At 51.9% G+C, this 22653-nt stretch overlaps 1 protein-coding gene across 22 annotated transcripts in view; it reads left to right on the top strand.

The window, feature by feature from the left end:
• Positions 1-13607, top strand: part of PTK2 (protein tyrosine kinase 2) — a 202185-nt gene extending 188578 nt beyond the window's left edge. For 17 of the 22 annotated variants that reach the window (XM_074353157.1, XM_074353160.1, XM_074353155.1 and 14 more), the window contains 5 exons: positions 2106-2145; positions 2434-2540; positions 6616-6771; positions 7363-7443; positions 10245-11450. In XM_074353157.1, the coding sequence (XP_074209258.1) occupies positions 2106-2145; positions 2434-2540; positions 6616-6771; positions 7363-7443; positions 10245-10457 (597 nt within the window). In that variant the 3' untranslated portion in view covers positions 10458-11450. Of the gene's footprint in view, positions 1-2105; positions 2146-2433; positions 2541-6615; positions 6772-7362; positions 7444-10244 lie in introns of all 22 variants that reach the window. The other 5 variants (XM_074353159.1, XM_074353154.1, XM_074353152.1 and 2 more) reach the window with 1 other exon arrangement.
• Positions 13608-22653: the final 9046 nt, after the last annotated feature.

Here is a 22653-nt window from a genome sequence, read left to right as displayed (position 1 = left end):
AGAAAATAACTCAAAATGGATTAAAGACCTAAATGTAAAACCAGAAACCATGGAACTCCCAGAGAAAAACACAGGCAGAACAGCCTTTGACATAAATGATCACAGCGTTTTTTGCTATTATAAGCAATTTCAATCAAGTGGGACCCAATTAAACTTAAAAGCAAAGGAAACCACTGCAAAACGTAAAGACAGTCTACTGAATGGGAAAAAATATTTGCAAATATGATTGGGGTTAACAGTCAAAATACATAAACAGCTCATACTACTCAACATCAAAAAAACAAGTAACACGATTAAAAAGTAGGCAGAAGACCTGAATAGCCTGGCCGTGGGGGGCCTCTTCTCCTCCGGGGTCTGGTTCAGGTTGTGGGGCCCATACACGCACTGACCACTGCGGGCTCTTTCTCTTCTGTCCTTTGCTAAGACCGCGCTCTGTGTGGCCCCCTTCCCACTGACACGTCTGAAAGTGCACGGGCTTCGGGGAGAACCCTATGTCCAGAGAGCAGTGTGGGCCTGTGAGCAGGTCTGAGCTTGTCAGCAGACGCAGCTCACTGCCTCGAGGAGGCTGATCCCGCCTTTGTGCATGAAGAGTAAAAACAAAAACGATTTGGGTTTTCAAGATAACATCCAAGTAGGCAGCTTGCTCACCTTATGACCGCCATCCCGTGGTGGGTGAGTGTTGTTGGCTCGGTGTGCACGTAGGCAAACCACAGCCCCAGATGGGCGAGTGGCCCCTGCAGGGCCGGCCCTGGATGCGCGAGGGGACCGGCACCCCCTCAGACTCGCGCGTGGGGAGCCCTGGGTGCTGCCCGGCCCGGCGCGTGCACCTGCTGATTGATCCACAGCGCTCTCAGAGTAGGACGTCGCAGGGAACGCACTTCTTGTTACCTGAGTGTTTGTGTTTTACACCTTTCACTGCCCGGGTCAGCGAGTGCAGCGTGTGTCTCTGTGAAGCTGGGGCCCGTGTCCCTCTGCCCTCTGCTCACTTACTCTCCCGTCTGCCAGCGCCTGGGTTCCTCACGCTCTGCTCTCCTGGGGCTCTGTCTCCGGGTTGCTCTCCTCCCAGACTGCACAGCTTCCCCACCCCTCCCCTGTGCTCAGGGCTACGGCCAAGAGGCCTGACCTTCCTGTTACACTTGCACTTTCCTCACCTTCCACCCCACACCCGTCTCCTCTTCTCACTGGACGCGGCCCCTCCGCACCCCGGGCAGCATGCCGTCCTGCGTGCTTGCTGTTACCTCCCACTTCTCTGCGCTGTCGGCTCCGGAAGGGCAGGGCCTTGTTCTGGGCTGGAACAGTGTCGAACAGCAGGTGTTCAGTAACTGTCAAATAAAGGGCTGGTGGAAAAGTGGTGCACACAGTCAGCGTGGAAGGAATCCTCCTTCTTTACGCCTTCCAGCTCGGAGGGTTTTGCAAGTCTTCAGAATCAGGAGCGTCTCGTGGAGCATTGGAAGCAGCTGTGATTCTGGGAGAGGAGCACTTGTAACCGTGTGTGCCATTTCATGGTCCTTGCATTTCAAAGAAATGGATCTCTTCTCAGTAGAAAATAAAGCACCTTCAAATGGATGTATTTTAACGAGTTTGTTATTTTAAAATAAGCAGGGAAAGTCTTTGCAGAAGTGCAGCTCCATAGGTATTTCTTCTCGCTCGGCGAGCCTCAGGTAGCTGGTTGGATTGCAGTTGCAGGGGTAGCTGCCTGCAGCAGGACAGGTCTCCTGTGGAGCTGGCCTTCCATCCTGCCCTGGGGGCGGAAGTCACGGCCTGTGGTTTGGCTTCTTGACTTGGCCTGTGGCTTGTCCAGAACCAATGGAGGTGTCCCACCAGGTCCCAACGCACTTTACGTCATAGACATAATTTCTTCAGGCAACTACCCCTGTTCGTGATCCCACCGTGTCCTGTGCTTCCTCCCCAGCCCTTATCCCACACCCTGTGGGCATTATTTGCTTATTAGCCTAATCCCCCAGCTGCGGCCTTGCAGGCGTGCGCCTCCTCCCGCCTCGGTCTCTGAGCCCAGCGTTCAGCACAGGTGTCAGGTGGGCGAAGGGGGTGGGAGGGGAGGGTCATTACCCTGTTAGTGCGCTGACCAGACTTTTCTTTTCCTGCAGACTGGAAACCAGCACATCTATCAGCCTGTGGGCAAACCAGGTAAGTGAAGAAATGAATTGCGTGTCCCAGAATTTGTGTGATTTGGAAGGAGCGGGGCTTTGAAGTATGTCACTTCTTAGCTCTGGAACACCTCATGACCTGGTCGCACTTGTCCTCTACAGACATGGCGAGTGTGACGTTTACTAAATTCAGCCCATGTCGAGAACACTGAAAACAGAATTCGTTGCTCTGATGCGTCAGAAATGCCTGTGGAGGGTCCGCGTGTGTCTGGGGCTTGTTTCCTCCCTCTTCACCACGTCACTGAGCGGGACCCATTCCCTTTTCCAGACCCTGCAGCTCCGCCAAAGAAACCGCCGCGTCCCGGAGCCCCTGGCCACCTGGGCAGCCTCGCCAGTCTCGGCAGCCCCGGGGACAGTTACAACGAGGGGGTCAAGGTGAGCCTGGGCGAGGACCCTGCCACACGCAGCAGGGCCAGGGCCGGGGCCGGGGGGTGGGGTGGCCAGCGCTGAAGCCCTCTCACAGTCGGCGAGCGCTCCTGGGAAGCCGTCTTTTCTGCTTCTCTCACGTGAGGAATTCTAGGGCCTTAGTCTGAGCCCAACTTTCTGAGTACGCTGTCTCATCAGACAGGATGTTTCTTTAACATTGGTGCTGGGACGGCTTCTGGTTTAAAGAATGGATCACACACCTGTAATCCAAGAATTAAGGCCTTCTTTACGCTCACTGTCGCCAAGGCTGTCCGTGTGGCCCCTCGGTCTCCATCTGGGGCCAGAGCTGCGTTTGCAAAGCCTCGTGTGCGGGGCTGTGGGCTGTGGGGGGAGAGGGGAGGCGTGGCGTGGAGACTGCAAGTGCCACCTCATCTTCCTCGCACCCGCTTCAGGCGGGCGCTCTCTGCTTCCCATCAGACAGATCACCTGTCAAAGTACATCCTGTTCCTCAATTCCCCCGTACGCTTTTCCTTCACATTTTAGTGTCCCTGAAATCAGGCTAGTGTGTGAATCCAGCTGGCGGTGTGGCTTTCCTCCGCAGTGGTGCGTAGAGAAAAGGTGCATCTTAGAGCCCAGTACCTATGGCATCAGTTAAGACTGACTTTGTTTCACGAATAATCACCACTTACTGAGTGCCGAGTGCTGGGACGGACCTGGCCCATGTGTTTGAAATCCTCACATCAGCTCACGGGCGGGGCTATTATTTTTCCCACTTGTCACACGAGACAGCTGAGGTTCACAGAGGTAAAGGGCGTGTTCAGGGTTACAGCCTCCCCGTAGCTGTCCACATGGGCAGTGTGTGCTTCTGCTCCAAGTGCCCCTCCAGAGCCGACAGCTGATCCCTGGATAGAAGCAGGTGCACTGCCAACTCGGGACATCAGAGAGGTTGTCCCCGGGCAGAGGAAGTGTCATCTCCAGGCACAGGGTGTGAATCAGCCCGCAGTCCAGAGGGTGGTGACCAGGGAGGGAGTGACCGGCACCGTCTGGGACCAGCCTGCTCCCTGCCGGCTGGGTCCTCAGCTCCTGGAAACTGGGGTGCTGGTCCTGAGCGCTGCCTGGGGCTTGGCTCCCCCAGCTCCTGGGCCTCCAGTCCCGGGAAACCTCCCCACAAGCCTGCAGGCACCACAGAGGAGCAAAGGAGGACACAACCTTTCCTAATGTGGCTTCTTGACATAAATTTAAAAAGAAAAGAGAGAAACTGGGTTAAAGAACTTTATTCATTTTCATAAGGAAAAGAAGAAACTTTCAAAATGGTTTATATTGCAATGAAAGACCAACTTTAAAAGTAGATCAGACACCAGCTTAGCATTCTGACCTATATTCATTTTTTACATTTGGAATAACACGTGCATGAATGTAACTGGGAAATACCCTTGTTGTAGGGGATTAAGCAAGTAGGAATCTTAATAGAAAGAGTAAGCTTACTTAAAATACACTCAGTAAACATTTTAAAATAGTAAGTATGACATGTATGTCTCTGTTTCTTCATTACTCATCTGTTTGGAAGTGGTTATCAAATCCAGTCTAAAAGAACAGTACTGTTTTAATACAGAAATGCTCACCGTTAACTGGGTATAACTGAAATAATTCATCCAAATTATGTTTAGCCAGCAACCAGCCTCAGTTTCTCCTTGGTGGCTTGACAGTTTGGTCCCGAGCTGAGTCTTTAAGGACCGTGTCCCCGCGGGCGGTTGTGTTTCCTAACCGCCTGCCAAGGAGACTCCAGGTGGGTGAGCCCCGGGGAGCAGGGAAGCAGGAGCGGATGTCTCCAAGCCGGCGCTTCGGGGGCTCCATGCACGGCCCCTGGAAGCGTGAGGGTGCTGCACTGACAGGAGTCGGGCGGAGCGTAAACACGAAAGGACAGGCTGGAGTACGGCACACTCCCCCCCGGGGTCTGGAGCCGCTGAAGTTCTTCTGAAGGAGCCCTGTCTGCGGCGCCCCCCGTTCATGTTGGTGGACCATTCACGTTGGGCCACTCTGAACTGGGTGCCCCTGCTCCATGAGCAGAGCTCCACACGCCGCCTCAGCGCAGAGGAAAACGCAGAGACGCCTCCTCTTGGAAATGATGTGGTTACGAGTAACCACCCTCTTTCCAGTGCACGGAAGATAACGCGCGTGGAAGATGGAACCTCCAGGTTCAGGATTCTGCTAAACTTCTGTACCAAAGGGCATACTTTTCAGACAGCACTGAAGAAAGGACAAGATACCCTTATTTCCCCCAATTAACTTAGCCTCCCAAGTTACAGTGGAGCAGGTTTGGTTTAAGTAGAGAAAAAAACATTCAATAAAACTTCTAAGTTTTAAAGGGAAGGGGTTTAAAGTAACCGTAAGAACTGGTTCAGTGAAGGGCTTTCTATTTTAGTTTGTTTTCGTTTTGTTTTAAAAATAAGCTCCTGATGTCTTTAAACACAGCCCCAAGCCAGGCGTCTTCTCCACCTCAGGACGGCTGAGAGCCCATCCAGGAGGGTGGGGACGCTGGCGGCGGGGCAGGGCGTGAGGCTGCTGTTCCTCACGAGCCACTCAGAGTCCGATGGGCAGTTTCCCGTGATTACGAGCATAGATGCGCCCTCTTTCTTTTTAAAAGACCCCTAATTCTTTGGATCCTTGCATGGCTGCCAGATTGTCACTCTCGGCTTTGCATGCTGTTTTCCTCACTTACTCATGGGAACAAGCACGGTGCGCGGCAGAGCCCTACTGAGCACGCGGTGCCCTGAGCTGAGGCCCGGTGGCCGCGCTTTGATGGCCCTGCACTGAGAGGCGGCAGGCGGAACTGCGTGCCTCCTGCCCTGCTCGGGTTTTTACTGGGGGGTGTCTGCTGCCTTTATTAATATTGTTTTTCTTTTTTCCCTTTCTCTGATAAATTTCTTTAACTTGTCCTCACCTTCTGTTCGACAATAGCCGTGGAGGGTAAGCACATGGTGTCTGTGTGTCTGTCCAGCTCTTTATCACACCCAGCTCTGCATGTGACTCTGGACCAGGAATCGGGAAGCCTGGGGAGGGCTCTTTTGCTTGGCTCATCACCAAAAGCAGCATTTACTTGTGCTCAAGAGTGAGACATGAACATCTTTGCAGTGACAGAATATTCCAGACTCGGCACACGCAAGTTACAGGCCTCTGGGCAGTCAGCCCGAGGGTTCAGAAGTGGGCACAGAGTTTTAGGCTGAGCACTAACAGCAGACTCTTGAGTGAGCAGCTACTGGGTGCTGTAAGTTAGTTTTCTTAAAGTAGACGTACACTGTCCTTTCTGTGCCTAGTGTGGCCAATTTGAATTCTTAAGTCCACTGAAGGTTCCCCAGAGGCCTTGTGCAGCCTTCAGGGCACAGGTTGTCTTGGGTAACATGGGCTGGAGTCCCTCTGTGCCCCAGCCCTGGTGTGGGCACCTTTACGTACGTTCCTCCGTTTCACCCCTGTCAGGTCTGCAGAGTGTGGAAGCAGGGCCCCCCCCACCACCACCACAGCACCTGCAGGGCTCTGGCCTCCGCAGAGATCTGCAGGCTGGCAGTGTCACTTGAAGAAGACTCGGGCTGGTCACTTTGTATAATCGTCCAGGAACACACGTTCCCACCGTGGTCTGAAGGCCACGAGCCCCAGCCCCAGAGGCTCCACTGCAGCTTTCAGACCAAGTGGAACTTCTTCGTCTTAATGTGGAGCGCTTGACCTCCTGGCCAGCTTTCTCTAAACTCCTCAAGGAGACGTAGAGTATCTGGGTTCTTTCTCTTTTGGTGAATGATCTTGGGGGGCAATAAACCACTTCTCCGAAAGAATCTGGGGCTTTTAGTATAATGTGTGATTGTGTCTTATTTCCTTTAACTGAGCTCAAAGTTGGAAAAAGTTACACCTCATTTATTTGTCATTTGGATGAACTACTTTACTGTCATCCTCAAACTGAACCGTGTCCCCTATGACAAGAAAATCAGCTATGTGATCTGCTTTGATCTCTTTTAAAGACCCTTTCTCCCCGAGTTGCGGTGATACGGCGCCACCTACTGGAGAATAGAAAGGTAACCGGCTTCTGTGTTGGCAGCTTCAGCCCCAGGAGATCAGCCCCCCTCCCACTGCCAACCTGGACCGGTCCAACGACAGGGTGTACGAGAACGTGACGGGCCTGGTGAGGGCGGTCATCGAGATGTCCAGCAAGATCCAGCCAGCTCCGCCGGAGGAGTACGTCCCCATGGTGAAGGTGAGCGCAGGCCCGCGTGTGGGCTTGTGCGGTGGGTCAGGCCTGACGCTCAGGCATCCGCCCCACGTGGTGACCATGACCCTGGGATGGGACTGTCCTGGGGGAGCAGAGCCCCTTGGTAACCACTGCTCACACAGATCATCTTGTGTGAAAAAAGCAGGAACACTGTGTGATGCCGTCGCGTGAAGCTGGACAGTAGTGTCCTTTCTGCCAGCGCCGTGAGGCCTCTAGGAGGCCTGGGGAGAGAACGGGGTCCTTGAGCCCATGGGGGAGGTGCCGTCAGGTCCAGGCGCTGGCGGGTGGGCGTCGGAGCCGTGAGGGCGCAGCGAACTGCGGAGGGCCCAGCGCTGGTTTCACCGACATCCACGTGGCCCCTCCTCGGGCGGCAGGGCCGTGAGTGTCAGAGCTCTGAATCTTCAGGGAGAAGCAGCCTTGTTACTTAACGAGATCAGGCTCAGCACTGAGGAAAAGAAAGGTTTTCCTTCAAGTGGTGAAAACGAAGCAAGTCATGTAAGTGGAAGGGGAGGTGGTCATTGCTGGCATGAAGCTCCTTTACGTGTGTCCTGACACTGGTGTGATCCTGTCTGCTAGGAAGTCGGCCTGGCCCTGAGGACGTTGTTGGCCACCGTGGACGAGACCATTCCTGCCCTGCCAGCCAGCACCCACCGTGAGGTAGGGCGCAGCCTCTCCCCTCAGCGCGGGCAGGCCTTCATCCCGAGGACAGTTAAGGGTGTTGCCTACCTGGGCCTGGCTGTTCATCCAGGAGTGGTGTGAACCATGTCGCGTTCTGGCCTGAAGGACAGGGTGAGGGGTGCAGGTGCTGGGCGGGTCCTTCGGTGGAGCCCCTGGAGGAGAGGATGAAGCGGAGGCAGCGGGCGTGGTCGGGGGGGCATCCCGCCCCCCCTCCTTGAGTTCCTCTGGAAGATTAGAGTTGGCAAGGGGCCCTGGTGTTCCACGTCAAACAGCGATACAAAAATTCCTCGTGAGCAGTAAGTACATAGGAGTCCAGGCCGGCACGAGCCCCGCTCACCTCCCACAACTCGCCTCCAGCTCCCACCGCCACAGTTCTCCTCTGTCCCTCAGCCCAGCAGGCACCGTGTATGTTTGTCTGTTTTTGTTTTCTTGGTTCTTATTTTAAAATGATTTCAAACTTGCAGAAAGGTTTCAAGAATAGTACAGAGAATTTTCAAGCGTGCCTACCCCATCGTCTCTTCACTTGCACACACGCGGCAGCTGCCTCTCCTGAGCCGTCGGGCACAGGCTGTGTATCGCGCCCTCTGACTTCCCTGTTTCCAATTGCGTTTTCTGTTCTCTGACCTGCACGCTCCCCCTCCCGGAGCTCAGCACTGACTAGCGTGCTCCTCTGGTCGCCAGGTCTCTGTCCGGTTTCATCAGTCACCCAGAAATGCTTTTTCCTCTGGTTCCAGACAGTCCAGGGCTCGTGTTTCCCCTGACATCACACGGCGGGTCTGTAAGCCTCTCTTCTGGACAGTTCCTCAGCCCCTCTGTCCTCTGAGACAGAAGGCGGAGCGGTCCTCGAGTTGAGTGGGGGAGTCTGTGAAGGCCCACGTTTCCCCTGTTAGGCTGAGGTTTGCATCCACGGTGATGCTGCGTCCTCCTCGGAGGCCGTGTCCGACAGCACATCCAGCTGTCAGGACGAGCGGGGCAGTCGTCACAGCCGGTCCTCCATAAATGGCATCAATTTGCCTGCACGGCACTACTGAGTCGTTCTGAAGAACGCCTCTGACCGGTGGCCACAGCATAGCTTTATGTTTGCCTACGGTTAGGGGATTAGCTAGTTTATCTGCTCTGTTAGCACTTTAATTGGTTTGCACGGTGAGCAAAATTTTTGTCCACAAGTGGAGAAGCTCCAAGTGCCAGAGGCATGAAAATGTACCCTCACAAATGAATATTTTGCCAGGATGGTTTCTGAATTCCTGCTGTAACGATCAACCTGAGATGGTCTCAGCACCAGCCCTGATCCCTCCGCTGCCACCCCCCTCCCGGGGCCCCTCCCCACCTGCTTCCCACGGGTCACCAGAGGCCACAGCCCCCGGTCCTGACCCCTCAGCGAGACCCCCAGATCTTCTCTGCTGCCCTGAGTGCAGCCACCCCACGGTGTCACCCACCCGCTTGTGTTTCACGGACCCTTTTTCTCCTTGGCATTCCCCCCCCCAAGAGATCCGAGTGTCGGATGCCTCCCACACCCTGTGCTTTTAGTGGACCCGCTACCTGAGCTCTGGTCCCCCGTCTGCTGGATGTCTGCCTTGGTCGCCCACTCCACTGCCTCAGTCGATGGGCCCAACCGCATGCTCAGCCCCCCTTCGCACCAGGAGCCACCCTCCTACGGTCACTGTCAGGTCCCAGCTGGGGCCTCGCTGCTGCGTCCTCATGCCCGTCTCCTCCCTGAGTCACCACTTAGCCACTTGCTCTGCCTCCCGGCTCTCCTGACCTCCCGCTCACCTTCCACACGGCCACCAGAGCTGTCCAGACTATGTTACTCCCCTTCCCAAAAGTCTCTGAGGCCTCCCATTGCCAGGTTCAGCAGGACAGGCCAGCCTGGTGTCTGTGAGGCCCTTCCCGTTGAAGCCGGCCTGCCTGTACAGCCTGGGCCAAACTCACGCCAGTTCTCCTTGTCAATCCCTTTGCACCTCCGAGGGAGGGAGCTGCTCGCTGCTCTGTGTCCCCTTCTGGGGTGACATTCCCGGTGTGTACCAAGTGCACGCTTCTCCCACACTGGACCTGAGTGCCAGCCTGTCCAGGTTGTCCTTGTAGCACAACACCAAGGGCTTGTGCACAGCTAGTGCTCAGTAACTTAAGAGAGCAAGTGGGTACATCTTCGGTGATTGAACGAACAGGCAGGAAGGATGGTGAGACACCCCAGGCAAAGCTTTCTCATCCTGTGGCCTCTCATCCACGTTCTGCGGCCTCTTCCACCACCACTGCCCCCACTGCCGATTCTGGTCAGTTCGGAAGGGTCTAGGGTTTACATCACGATGGGGCAGGAGTGTCTCATGACTTCCTGATACAAGCCCTTGTGGGGAGACGAAGGTCTTGAAGTAGGTGCAGTAGAGGGCGCGCAGGCCTGCAGGTGCAGGCCGGGTGCTGTCCTGCCCTGGACACACCTGGCGGGGGCCCAGCCACTCACTCCACACCTCAGTTGTCTGCTCTGCCAGGAGAGGCTCTGGTCCAGTGACCTCGGAGGCTCTGTCAGACTCTGGAAGGAAAAGCCCTCCCCAGCCCTGGGATGGATAAAGTCGGAATAGTGCAGGCCAGGTGGAGGCTGGGGTGGTGGGGTTGCTGCAGGCTCTCAGGAGAGGGCAGAGGCCGCTGTGCCTGAGCGCACGCAGTGGAAGCGGTGAGTCTCCCCAGAAGACTTGTTTAAGGGGAAGAAAGAAGGCTTCTGAGGAAGGTGCGTAGAAACTCCCCGAGAGCCCTCGGAGGCGGCTGTCCTGACTGTCTTGTCCTTGCAGATCGAGATGGCCCAGAAGCTGCTGAACTCCGACCTGGGCGAGCTCATCAGCAAGATGAAGCTGGCCCAGCAGTACGTCATGACCAGCCTGCAGCAGGAGTACAAAAAGCAGATGCTGACAGCCGCGCACGCCCTGGCCGTGGACGCCAAAAACCTGCTGGACGTCATCGACCAGGCCAGACTGAAGGTGCTCGGCCAGACGAGGCCGCACTGAGTGCCCGGGCCTGCCCGGCGACACCCTCCCGCCCGGGTGCCAGGACGTGCAGCGCCAGCTCTGGGTCTGGCGGCTGGGTGACTCTTCGCCCTCGTACAGTTTAACTGCATTTTGATTTGGGTTCAGCTTTTGTTTTGGTTCTTTAATCATGGTGTTCAGAAAAGCCCGGGATCCAAAATGTGGCATTTTTCTGAGGATAAAAGTTGTACGTGAGAAGTTTTGAGAATCGTGAAGAAGAGAGTTTGTTCACATTAGGATATGCTTTCATGGAAATGGCCACGGCGGTGATGCGGTGATTCCTGAACCAGCCTGGCTGCATTTTGGAAGGAGAGGAGGAAGTGGAGAATTCCAGGAAACCCACAGGGCTGAGAATTCTTTGCCTCCGACAGATTCACTGTCCAGACAGGGGTTTTTGTTGTTAGAACTTTCTTCAGTTGCAAGATGCTAATACCACTTTACAAAGGAAGAATATAAAAGCTATATTTTGAAGACTTAAGTCGTTTCAAAGAAAACCAGCCCCTTCCTGCCGTTTACCTCCGTGTGGGTCCGTGGGGCATCTGGTCGGAAACTAGCCGTAGAACGCACTAAAAACTTCTGTCTTTCTTCACCAGAACGACGTGCCAGTTTTTTGTAGCAATGCCGTTTCTCCTGGAAGAATGCTTTGTACCAGAGCACCTCCAGCTGCATCGAGAAGACGTTCTGGAACCATCCCTGTTCTCCATTTTTATATAATTTATAAAGAAAGATTAAAGCCATGTTGACTATTTTACAGCCACTGGAGTTAACTAACCTTTCATTGTGTCTCTTCCCAGGAGAGAATTGAGCAAAGCAGAGATTTGGTTTCCTTTTGATGTCCAGTTTTACCATCCATTCTGTTAAAGTCTTTTGAAAAATATACCTTCCCTTTAGTTCGTTGGGGGATGTAAATTATTCTCAGGAAGAATATAATGAACTGTACAGTTACTGTGACCTAGTAAAAAGGTGTTACCAGTAGCGTTCTGGGTGTAATAGCCTTTCTCTTGGTTCTGTTCCTTCAAATTGTTTGAAGTTTCTCAGGTGACTTTTCAGATAAAATTACACACAGGAGAGCTCCCAATAATTACTAGTTTCTTTTTTCTTTGTCTTCTAGACAAGTCGAGAGCATTATGTAGAAGGAGGGCCCAGCATAAGCCAACCTTCTTGTTCCGTGTCCCCCTGGCACTGCCGCCGCCATCCGGCCTCCAGAAAGCTGTTTCCTTGAAGTGCCCTCATCAAGGGAGTTGTTAGCACGGAGTCCCCTGGGCCCCCCCTAATCTGGCTGGGCCGTAGGACTGGGGTCTCCAGCGCTGGGGACTGGGGGGGAGGGGCCCCAGAGCCCAGCCCCCAGGGAGGGCCTTGAGGGTATGGCCTCCGGGTAGAGGCACCTTCTCTGTGTGCAGTCTGTGTCCCTCCTCATCTGAAAGGGTCAAGGGGATGTCGCCCTTCTGAGTTTCTCTTGGTTTCTGAGCCCCAGTTTCCTCATCTTCAAAATGCTGACTGTGCGGATTAAATAAAAAAAAAGGCTGGTGTGATGGGTGAAGCGCTCCGCAGGCCTTGCAGGGATTTTGCTGCGGGGCTGCGAGAGCTCCAGCCTCAGAGGGCACATCTACCCGAGAGCAGTGCTGGCTGCTGCTGGTCTGACCTGCCCTCCAGTCAGAGAACTGCTGGTGAGTCTCCAGTGTCCCGTAGGTCACAGGAAGGGGAGTAGATTTTGGTGAAGAGAACGGGTACACACGGGTGGTGACGGGTATGAAGCCGGTGCGTGGGCTGGAGGCCGGGCGTGCAGGAACAGCCGTGTGATGAGCCAGCGTCTGAAGCGCGCCCGTATTGGGCAGGAGAAGCAGTGAAAAAGGCGAGGGCGCGCCTGTCCACAGCCTCACCCTCCATCTCCAGCTGCTGGTATTGTGACGTTATTTTAATTAAAGACTAATTTAAATGGCAAAAAGGGCACGTGAACTTAGACCTCACTGAATTTTTCACACAGGAGGACCCTCGTGTAACTGACGCAGATTCGGAAACAGAATCGTGCTGGCACCCGAAAGTCCCCCGGGCCCTGCTTGCCTCTGCTTCCCCAGAAGGGTCGCAGCCCCCGCCTCCCTCGTCAGCGCCATCAAGGTCGCGTTTCCACATGGGTGACTTTCTTAGGCACGCGCATCCGGCTTGGTCTGCGCGTGCGGGTGGGATCGCGGCTGTTGCCCTGCCCCGCAGCGGGCATCCCCTCTCCCGCCCGCAGCGCCGCACACCCGTCTTCTCGTTGCTTCTGGAACTGCCGTCCGTGCCTGCTCTTCTGGCTTCTTTCACGCCCAGGGTGTTCTCAGTGTCCGTGTGGTCATCGTTCCTTTCATGGTGATGCTCCGTGGCGTGACTGTGTGCACCACAGCCTGTTCGCCTGTTGGGGGTGGGATGTCTGAGTTGTTTTCAGTTTCTGGCTGTTAGAATGGAGCTGCTGTGGACGTTTATGTACAAATGGACGTGGTTTCCATTTCCCACGGGCAGACAACTGAGTGAAATTTCTGGTACTTACGATAAGTGTACGTTTGGCTTTATTAAAAACTCTCAAACCATTTTCCACTGAGGTTATGCAATTTCATACTTCAGCCAACAATGCATAAACCTTCCTGTTGCTCCACATTCTCACCAGCATTTGGTAAGGTCAGTCCCTCACAATTTTAGACTTCGTGGTGGGTACGTGTTCCATCCTCTTAGCGGGCAGCGACGTTGAGCATTCAAGTACGTTCCCTGTACTTCTCGGCCATTTGTGCGTCTTTCCTGTGAAGTGTCTGCTCAGAGTTAGAATTGGGCTGTTCATCGTCCTGCTCCTGGGCGGTAGGAGTTCCCTGTGTCCTGGATGCCAGCCTTTGTCCGACACTCGTTTCCCGCACGCTGTCTCCCAGTCTGGGGTGTGGCTGTTCATTTCCTTAACTGTGCCTCAGTGTGATTTTATCTGAAAAGTTGGCGGTGGGATTGTTGTGATTGGAACTTCATTGACTTTATAGATCAGTTTGGGGAGAACACATCTTAAGAATATTGAGTCTTCAAAAACATGAACTTAATATGTTATCTCTGTTTCTTCAGACCTTTACTTTCAGTAATACCTTGCTATCGTCAGTGTCAATAAAGGTCTTAAACATCTTTTGTTACCCGTATTCCTGCTCTATGCTTTTGATGCTTTTATGTTTTAAATTTTTCAAGTGTTGGTGGCCAAGAGTATAGAAGCGCCATTATTCCCACCGACCCTCGCCGGCAGCCTCGGCGAGCTCACCTCTTAGTCCTCAGGCTTGTCCGTGTGCACAGTCGCGTCCGCTGTGAATAAGCAGTTCCAGGGTTCTCTTGCCTCGCTGGCATGGCTTGGAACTCCAGCGCGTTGCAGAGCAGAAGGGGTGGGGTCAGGCCTCCTCGCCCTGTTTCTCGTCTTTGGGAGACAGCCCCGTCCCCTTTCACCAGTTAGGCAGGGCGTTAGCTGCAGGCCCTTGGTGATGTCCTCTGCCAAGTTGAGGACGGCGCCTTCTTTTCTGTTCTCAGGCGGCCAAGGGTTTTATCGGAACAGGTACTGAATTGTAGCAATTGATTTCTGAGGCTGGAGTTCTCATTACATTGAGCTTAACTTGCCCTTTTCCTGGCTTCTTAAAATGGGAAGTTAGAGCATGTTTGTGTTTTAATGAAACTTCTTCTGAGATACTTGTAGTTGCACGTGCAGCTGTAAGAGATACCACAGCTGTAACAGACACGCTGTGTGCCCTTCATCCAGCCCCCGAAAGGTATCGCTGTTTAATCATGAGTTGTTACGAAATTTTTGTCAAATTCTTTTTCCATACCTATTGATAGGGCAATGTTTCTTCTTTAGACTCAATGTGATGGGTTACAGTTACTGATTTTCAAATACCAAATCACTTTGCGTCCCTGGAATAGGCCCCCCTGGCTGTGGTAGGAGACTCCTTTGGTATCTTGATGAATTCCATCAGCTACTGTTTTTTAAGGGTTTTTGCATCTACAGGTGAGGGATGTTGATCGCATTTATCTCTCACTGTACTGTCTTTGTCTGGTTTTGATATCAGCGTAAGAGGGTCAGAGAGCTTCCGCCCCGGGGACCACGCGGAAGTGCAGGAGGGCGGCGTGCCCTACGCTTCTCCTCCTTCTGGGGGTCCTGGGTTGTGTTCTTTGTGACCCACCGGTAATCTCGAAGTGAGCCATTTTCCCGAGTGCTGCTGGGACGGTCTGTGACCAGGCCCCCCGCCTGTGGGGTCTGACGCCAACTCCAGGCAGACGGCGTCAGAACGGCGGTGAGTTCCGGGACGCCAGCACCCACACGTCCAGTGACCAGAAGTGTCAAGTGAAATATTCTGAGTAAAGTGTTGTCAGTGATGTAAGGGAAAACGAAGGTTTTTTTCCCTTTACTTTCCACTTACAGCAACTGTCCAGAATAGGCAAGACCATGAAGACAGGGAGCAGGTTGGTGGCTGCCAGGGGCTGAGAGGGGAGGGAGGGGGGTGACTGCTAATGGTACGGGGCTTCCACTTGGGGTGATGAAAAATGTCTGGAACTGGATAATGATGGTGGTGGCACAACGTGATGGATGTACTGAATGCCACTTTAAAATGGTAAATTTTATGTGTATTTTGCCACAATGATTTTGTTAAAAATAAGATTTTTTATTTGAAAACAGTAGGGACGTTTTTCTGGGCACATGTGTGTGCCTCTCACAGGCCCCAGATGCTCCTTTGTGCCCCTTTCAGGTGGCGCCCCGCCTTCCCGCCCTGTGAATTCTCACTGCTCTGACCCCAGACCAGTTCTCTCCGGTCCACCACAAAGGGTGTTCTTTCCAGCCGCTCTGTGAATGAGGATCCGCTCAGTGCCGTCGCGCCAGCAGGAGCCCCAGTCTCTCACCTCGTCTGCTGCCGCCTCCTCGCGACATTCGGGGTGTTCTTCTGTGGTTCCTGTAAACTGGGGGTGATGTGCAAAGAGTGAGGGTCTAGGTATTTGTCCAGAGCACGTCTCAGGTGACATGCATGTGTGGTGTGTGACATCAGGCGACACACATCTGCTTGCCTGCCCGAGCGGTGCTGGTCCCAACCGTCTCCATGTCTTGGAAAAGGTTGCTCCCATGTCTAGGCTGTTGTAAATAGTGCTGCTATGAGCATTGGGGTGCAGGTGTCTTTTTGAATTAAGGTTCCCTCTGGGTGTATGCCCACGGCCTGGCCTCACCTCACCGTGACTGCAGACACGGGACAGCCCCCACCCCGGGCTCTTTCGGGGCCTGTAATCACACAGACCACACACAAGTGATGACAGCGTGTTACGAACAAACTGAATGTCGCTGACCCGTACACTCTGAAGTGGCAGCTCTTACATGCCCGTTTGTTGTGCACGTGTTGCCACCACAGACCAGGAGAACAAAGGGACTGGTGCGGGTGAGCCGCAGTGTCCACTAGGACGTCGGCAGGGGACCGGCTTGCTCATCTGAGTGGTCCAGGCCCTGCCCACTGTCCTGTGCCACCTCGGAGACACTTGACGTAACCAGCCCAGCCATTGCCTGTCCCCTGGGGAAGCTGTAGGCGGAAGCTCACCAGTTAGCTTCCCAAGGGGGCCAGTCATTGTAACACACAAGTGCCCCTTTTACATCTCGTGTGGCAGACATGGCCACGTTCCCTCTCAGCAGCGACACAGAAACCGGTTGCAAGCCTGCATCTCTCGTGTGTGGCTCCTGCGTTTCCTGACTCAGAGGGCCCCATCCAGCATCTCCAGGTGGTCAGTTGGTCTGTTTCACTGAGCATCTGGGAAGATGCCCCTGAGTCCGCAGATCATCAGGAAGCATGGAGAGCTCTGCAGGGCCTCTTTCCAGAGGCTCCATTTCTACTGATGCTTCTCTCTGTGAGGACAGAGGGCCCCTCACTGGTCCCAAGTCCACCTGGGGCCTGGACCTGAGCTTGGGAGAACGTTCACGGCCAGGCCAGGACCATGCGCCCTGGGATCCAGGCTCTGGGCGTGCTGGCTGTTGGGATGCTCTGAATTTAGGGAAGTGGCAGAGTGGGGCTGTGGAAGGGGTGACCTAGACTGTGCCCACTGTGTCCCCAACATGCACCAAAGAACAGAGTGGCCTCGAGGGGAAATCTCATGAGGGCAAAGCAAAGACGTTGATGAGAAGAATCAAGTGCCAAAAACACCTTTCTGGAAGCGTGTCAGCAAGTCCCCTTTTTGCAGGACTCAGCCTGCCTGGCATGTCGTTAGGCTGAAAGAGAAAGCCCCTTTGTGCAGCTGAACCAGTGACAGTGACGATGACAACTCTGAGATCTACCTGGACTGTTTCCTGGGACTGTCACGGTTTTCAAGATACATCGGATAAAACCCAGATAAGATTTTCATAGTGAATGAGCAGAGTGGTTGTTTTTAAACAGTGTATTCCTTTCTCTTCCTTTAAATTCAGAAGAAAATCTGGTCATGATGTGCAACAAAATGAACGGAGTTATTTCTGATTTGTGGCGGGGAGGAAGCAACTAGGTTTGTTTGCTTGTTTATAGAGGAGGGGCTGCGGGCTGAACCCTGGACCTTGTGCCTGCCAAGCATGTACCACTGTGAGCTATTCTCTCCCCACTATTTCTGATTTTTATACTTGATCCTCATTTAATTAATCTCAGAAGCCAAAGGCACACTTCAGTACACACATTCACCGAAGGAGTACCGTGCTTTCTTTCTGTCAGGCTCCTTGCTTCATAAGTACCCTCTCTCTCTAGATACTGGTTACGTCGTATCATTATATATTAAATAATGTTAGAGAGCACATCGATTTATTTTCTTGCTTCTGAAACATAAAGTAGATAACATCAACTACATTAGAACTTTATCAATTTAATTTTGACTGCTTTTAGTAATCTGTTTTACTAAATGCATTCCTTAATTTAATTCTCAGTGGGTTCTATAATATTCCTGGAAATGTGTATGAGCATCTGAGTTGTAAAATGAAGTCACCTTCTGACCAAAGTGTGTCTCTTTGGCTGACAGATTTGACAGAAAGGCCTGGCTCTGCAAATCAGCTTTGGTACTTTTTTCCCCCGGTAAGTTATTGAATAAATCTGCTGCTCTAAGAGTTTGACCAAAGACTTTATTTAAAGAAGTGATAAAAACTATTTCATTAAAAAAAATTTTGTTGGCCAAGACAGAAATGAATGAGTAATATTTTATGTCCCTCAAACCTTTCTGGATATAATGAGTTAAACTCGGCGCCTCTAAGTGAAAGTATCAGACCTCCATCTCAGAACAACACGTTTCTGCACGGACTCCGCCACCTTGATGACTGTTGCTGTATTGTCAGTCTTGAAGTTGCTGGTGTGAGGCATCTAGTTCTGTTCTTTTTTTAAAGATACTTTCTTTTCTGGCCCTTCTAACTCATTTGCGGTTACACATAAATTTTGGAATCAGTTTGTCAATTTCCATTTTTAAAAAGCCCCTTGGGACTTTGAATGAGCCTCGGCCGTGTCACGACACATACTCGTTTTGCCGCACGTCTGTGCACCAGCTGGCGGCCAGCTGACCGGACGCGGCAGCAGCGCAGAGAGAAGAGCTGGTCTCGGTGACCTGGGTGGACTGTGGGGAATGGGCCAAGCCCCAGGCCAGACCCCACAACCACACCTAAGGCCTCTCGGGGTGGCTCTGCTGACATCCTAGTGGCCTAAGCAAGCCATGTGGTTGAGCCCAGCGTCAGTGGAGGGAGAAATAAATTGTTCCCGTGGGAGGAGGAGCTGGAACGATGACTTTTGGACGGGAATTGAATCCACCACACCTTTCCAGCAGACAGGATGGACTCTACTGGGGCCATAAAAGGTGCCCGTGAAAGCTGGGTGATTCCCAGCGCTGGGCTTGCTTCTCCCTGAAGGCAGAGCTTGCTGAACGTCAGCTGCCGGTCATCACACGTAGCTGGCGGTGGATTAGGCGGTGTTGGGGGCGTCACTCGGCTGGGTTCGGAGCTGCCACGCTGCTGTGACACAGCCTCCTTCCACTCCAGCTACCGGTGATGGAGTGCAGCCCTCGGCGCTGGCAGCTACAGAAAGGAGGTGTGGCCACAGAGCTGATGGAGAGCTTCATCTCAGTCCCGCCGTCAGTCCTCCCCGGGCCCCAGAACTCATCAAAAATAAAGCCCCATTGCTACTTTAAAAGATGCGTTTCCAGGGTGGGTGGTGGGTAGAGCTCATGCTTGGCAGGCATGAGGCCCTGGGTTCAATCCCCAGTATCTCCACTAATGAAAAAAACAAAAAGGAAAGGAAAAGGTGCATTTCCAACAAAATTGTACTTCCCATGGCTAACAATTATTCCTCCAGATGTGTAACGTACTTGTGTTTTGATCAGTTGTGAATTGATCATTGTACTGATCAATAAATCCAAAAAAGTTTTTTTAACACTTAAAACCATGAGGGAAATAAAGCAAATTTTAAAATTTCAATTTATGTACACACTTTGATTGTAAAGAAATATGTAGAGTGATTAGTAAGACTTTCAAATTAAAAATATTATTTTGGGATAAATATCTGTGGAGGAATTAAAATGAAAGTAGGATTTCTGCGGGTCACAGAAACGTGGAGCATCTGAACGTTGCAGAGGTTCGTCATGTACTGTTTTTAAGGGACCGTGCTGGGTATCGGATTGATGCGGTATTTATATTCCATTTGGTTACACTGTAAAGTGATATGGCAGTTTTAATTTTAAATGTCAATATTTACAGTTTGCCAGAAATTGTTTTCTTTGTCGCTGTTTAAACTTATGAAATATTTTAGGTGTCAACTTAATGTGTGAGGAGGATAAAATATTTTAAATTAGGGAATATGTAAACAAAACCAGGGACCAAGTGCATCAGAGAGCCTCACCGTCAGAAGAAACCAAGGGCTCAGCTACGGAACCCCTGGTGTGACAGCCGTGCTGCGCCTCGCCTGCCGGGCGGAGGCTGGTGTTGAGGTTCGGACCAAGCTGCTCGGTTCAAAGCCGGGCTCTGTGCTCACTGGCTGTGTGGTCCCCTGCCTCATTTCCCACCTGCAGCCTGAGGATTGGATGTGGAAATCACCTGCAGTTCTGAGAACAGGCATGGGGGCCAGAGGACACTCAGGGGCCCAGGGGACGGAGGTTACGCCTCTCAGGAACCACACTCAGCTCTGCTTTTTCAAGAAACACAGAACCAGACTCTTCCCTTCACAACTTGGGAGCCCAATGAGAGGTTGGAAGCCGCAGCCCCCACTGCACCCCAGATGGATCCCCATGTCCTCTGCTGTGACTGCACAGTGTCTAGACATGCCCCAGTTCTGACTGCCCTCTCTCGGGGTGGGGGGTGGGTGGGCAGGATCTGGAGACAGAAGACCTTGGGTGAGTGTTGGAGCACCACTTAGAGCAGGTCATGTTCCAGCCCTGCAGTAGGAATGAGACCTGTTTACCCTCACCGCGGACCACGCCAGCCCGCGCGTCCCAAGGCAGACGCCACGCTAATCTCAGCAGGTGCAGGGGACACAGGACCCATCCCAGAGCAGCAAGGCTCCACCCACTGCCTCTTCCGAGCAGTGAGGCCACCTAGCTTCACCAGGGTTATGTGTAGGGGGCAGAAGCCCCAGCACTACATGAACACTAGTTACTCTCCCCGCGCTCATCAGCGTGCCCGGCATGGTGCCGTTCAGAAGTGGAGGTGATGCTCCAGCTGTGAGCAGACAAGAAAAGCATGTTGTCTATGACCTCCTCCAGGGCGAAAACCTAGATTTACCTCTGGGTTTGCTTTTCCTAACACTCCTCAGCCCTCGGCTCAGGGCGTCATGAGGACAAGTGATGAAAGGTCAGCATGGCCCAGCACAGGGCAGGGGAGGAGGCTCCCGGGATGTTCCCGAGGAGGCGGGCTTTACCAGCATGTGTCTTTTACCCCCACAAGCAACAGGATGGCAGGAGAGGTTTCAACAAGGAGTGACAGTGTCTAATGTGCTGTGAAAATTACGGAGACTAGACTAGGGGAGGCTGGGGGTACAGGAGCCAATTTCAACAGGTGGGGCAGGAGTCCATAAGGGGAGAGAGCTGGATGGTGCAAGGTGATTAAGAGATAATATCGCCGGTCATGGTGATGGGTTGGGAGGGGATGGAGAGGAACTTCTAATGTAAAACATTTGATGGCGCCACTGCGCGCTCTGAGATCTCCTCCTCCTGACTTCCAAGCCGCACCCCACCCCCACCCCCACCCCCGGTCTGTTGGGTCTGTGGTGGCGTCTCCTTGTGACTACAGTTCGCATCTCCTGGGTAACCAGTGAGGCTGAGTACCCTCTCTACATGTTTATGGCCTTTTGAATTTCTCTTTTTGAAGTATCTGCTGAAATGTTCTGCCAATTTTCCTATTGGATTGTCCTTTTAGAACATTTCTGAACCCCCTTGTATATTCCAGATGGATTCTTTTGCTTGTTATTGGGTACATGTGATGCAATGTCTTCCCCACCACATGAGCTTTTTCACTCTTTTTATGATGCTGTTCTTTGACCTTTCATTGTGGAGATTTTCAAGCGTATACAGACACGGAGTGAGGAGTGTGACGGGCCCCAGTGCCCATCAGTCTTGCCTTCTTTCGTCTCGAGTCCCCACCTCCACTCCGCTGTGGGGTTTCTTTGAAGCAAATTCCAGCCATTGTATCTTCTTACTCGAAAGTGCTTCCATGTGATTCTCCAAAAGAGAAGGATTCCTCTTTCACTGACATAATCAGAACCCCATTATCACAGCTTTAAAATTTCAGTAAGTGTTCCTCAGTATCATCAAAATAGCCAGCTGTAATTCAGATTTTCCTAACAGTCTCACAGTTGTTTCTAGTTTCCTTTTTTAAATTGATTCCAAGTAAGGTGCATACTTCTTCTGATGAACAGAAGTTCTTAATTGAATGAAATCCAATTTTTCATTACTTTTTTTCATGGTAGCATTCTTTTGCCTCATTTAAGAAATCTTTCCCTACTTCAGGGTCATGAAAACATCCTCTTCTACTGTCTTACAAAGTCTGTATTGTTCTGCCTTTCGCATCACCTTTCCCTTGTGGAGACCCCATTGTCCCGGCACTCCTTATCAGAAGGCCAGTCCTTTCCCCCTCTGCTCTCAGGTACCAGCTTCATCATAAATCAAGTGCCTGAATGCACGTGGTCACTTTCTGACCTCTCTCTTCTGTTGATCTCCACCACCCAGTGACAGTGCTGTGCCATTCTGGCTTTGTTTTGTTTTCCTGTTCAATTTTGTTTGTTTGTTTTGGGGTTTTTTTGGGGGGGGTAATTAGGTTTATTTAGTTATTTATTTTTAGAGGAGGTACTGGGGATTGAACCCGGGACCTTGCTCATGCTGAGCATGCGCTCTACCACTTGAGCTATACCCTCCCCCTCATTCTGCCTTAACTACTCTAAAGTAATTACTTAATTACTATGACTTCATAAGAAGCCCTGATCTGGCAGAGCAAGCCCTACCACCTGGTTCTTCTCTTCAAGAGTGACTTGACTATTTTTGCACTTGGTACTTCCACAAAAATTATAAAAGAAGCTTATCAAGTCCACCCCCCCCAAAAAAAACCAAACACACTAGAATTGCATTGAATTTATAGATGAATTTGGGGATATGTGACATCTTTAGTGAGTTCCAATCCAGGAACATGCTCTCCCTCCACTGATTTCAGTCTTATTAAATTTCTCAGTAATGTTTTATAGGTTTCTGTGCAGAGGTTTTGAACATCTCTTATTACATTCACTCCTACATTGTTTGATGTTTCAATCTGTTTACATTTAATTTTTCAGTGTTCATCACTAATACATAGAATTGTGGTTCATTTAAAAGTATTGACCTTATAGGCAAACAACTTGCTAAATGATCATTTATCAGTAAATTATTTCAAAGAAACATTGTACTAGGTGATGAGACTGACAGTGTAAAGGAGTCGCTGTGGAGAGTTAAAAATGAGGCCTCGTTTACACGTCCTATGCTTTACTCCTTTGAGAAACAGGGTAACGTTTACTTGATGGTTTCTCCCTCCATGAAAATAGCTTTTCTTTCTCTCTTTTGACTCTGGGAGACATGGTAAGCTGCATATACCACATCCACACTCGTGCCCAAGAACTTTGGAGAATGTGCCTTTGGGAGAGTTTGTGACTCTTTTTTTTACCCCCCTAATTGAAGTATAGTTGATTTACAATGTTGTGTTAGTTTC

The sequence above is a fragment of the Camelus bactrianus genome, chromosome 25 (assembly GCF_048773025.1).
Source record: "Camelus bactrianus isolate YW-2024 breed Bactrian camel chromosome 25, ASM4877302v1, whole genome shotgun sequence".
In the NCBI taxonomy this organism is placed as follows: domain Eukaryota; kingdom Metazoa; phylum Chordata; class Mammalia; order Artiodactyla; family Camelidae; genus Camelus; species Camelus bactrianus.
The sequence above is the reverse complement of the archived record's forward strand: the minus strand, read 5'-3'. Positions and strand labels throughout refer to the sequence as shown.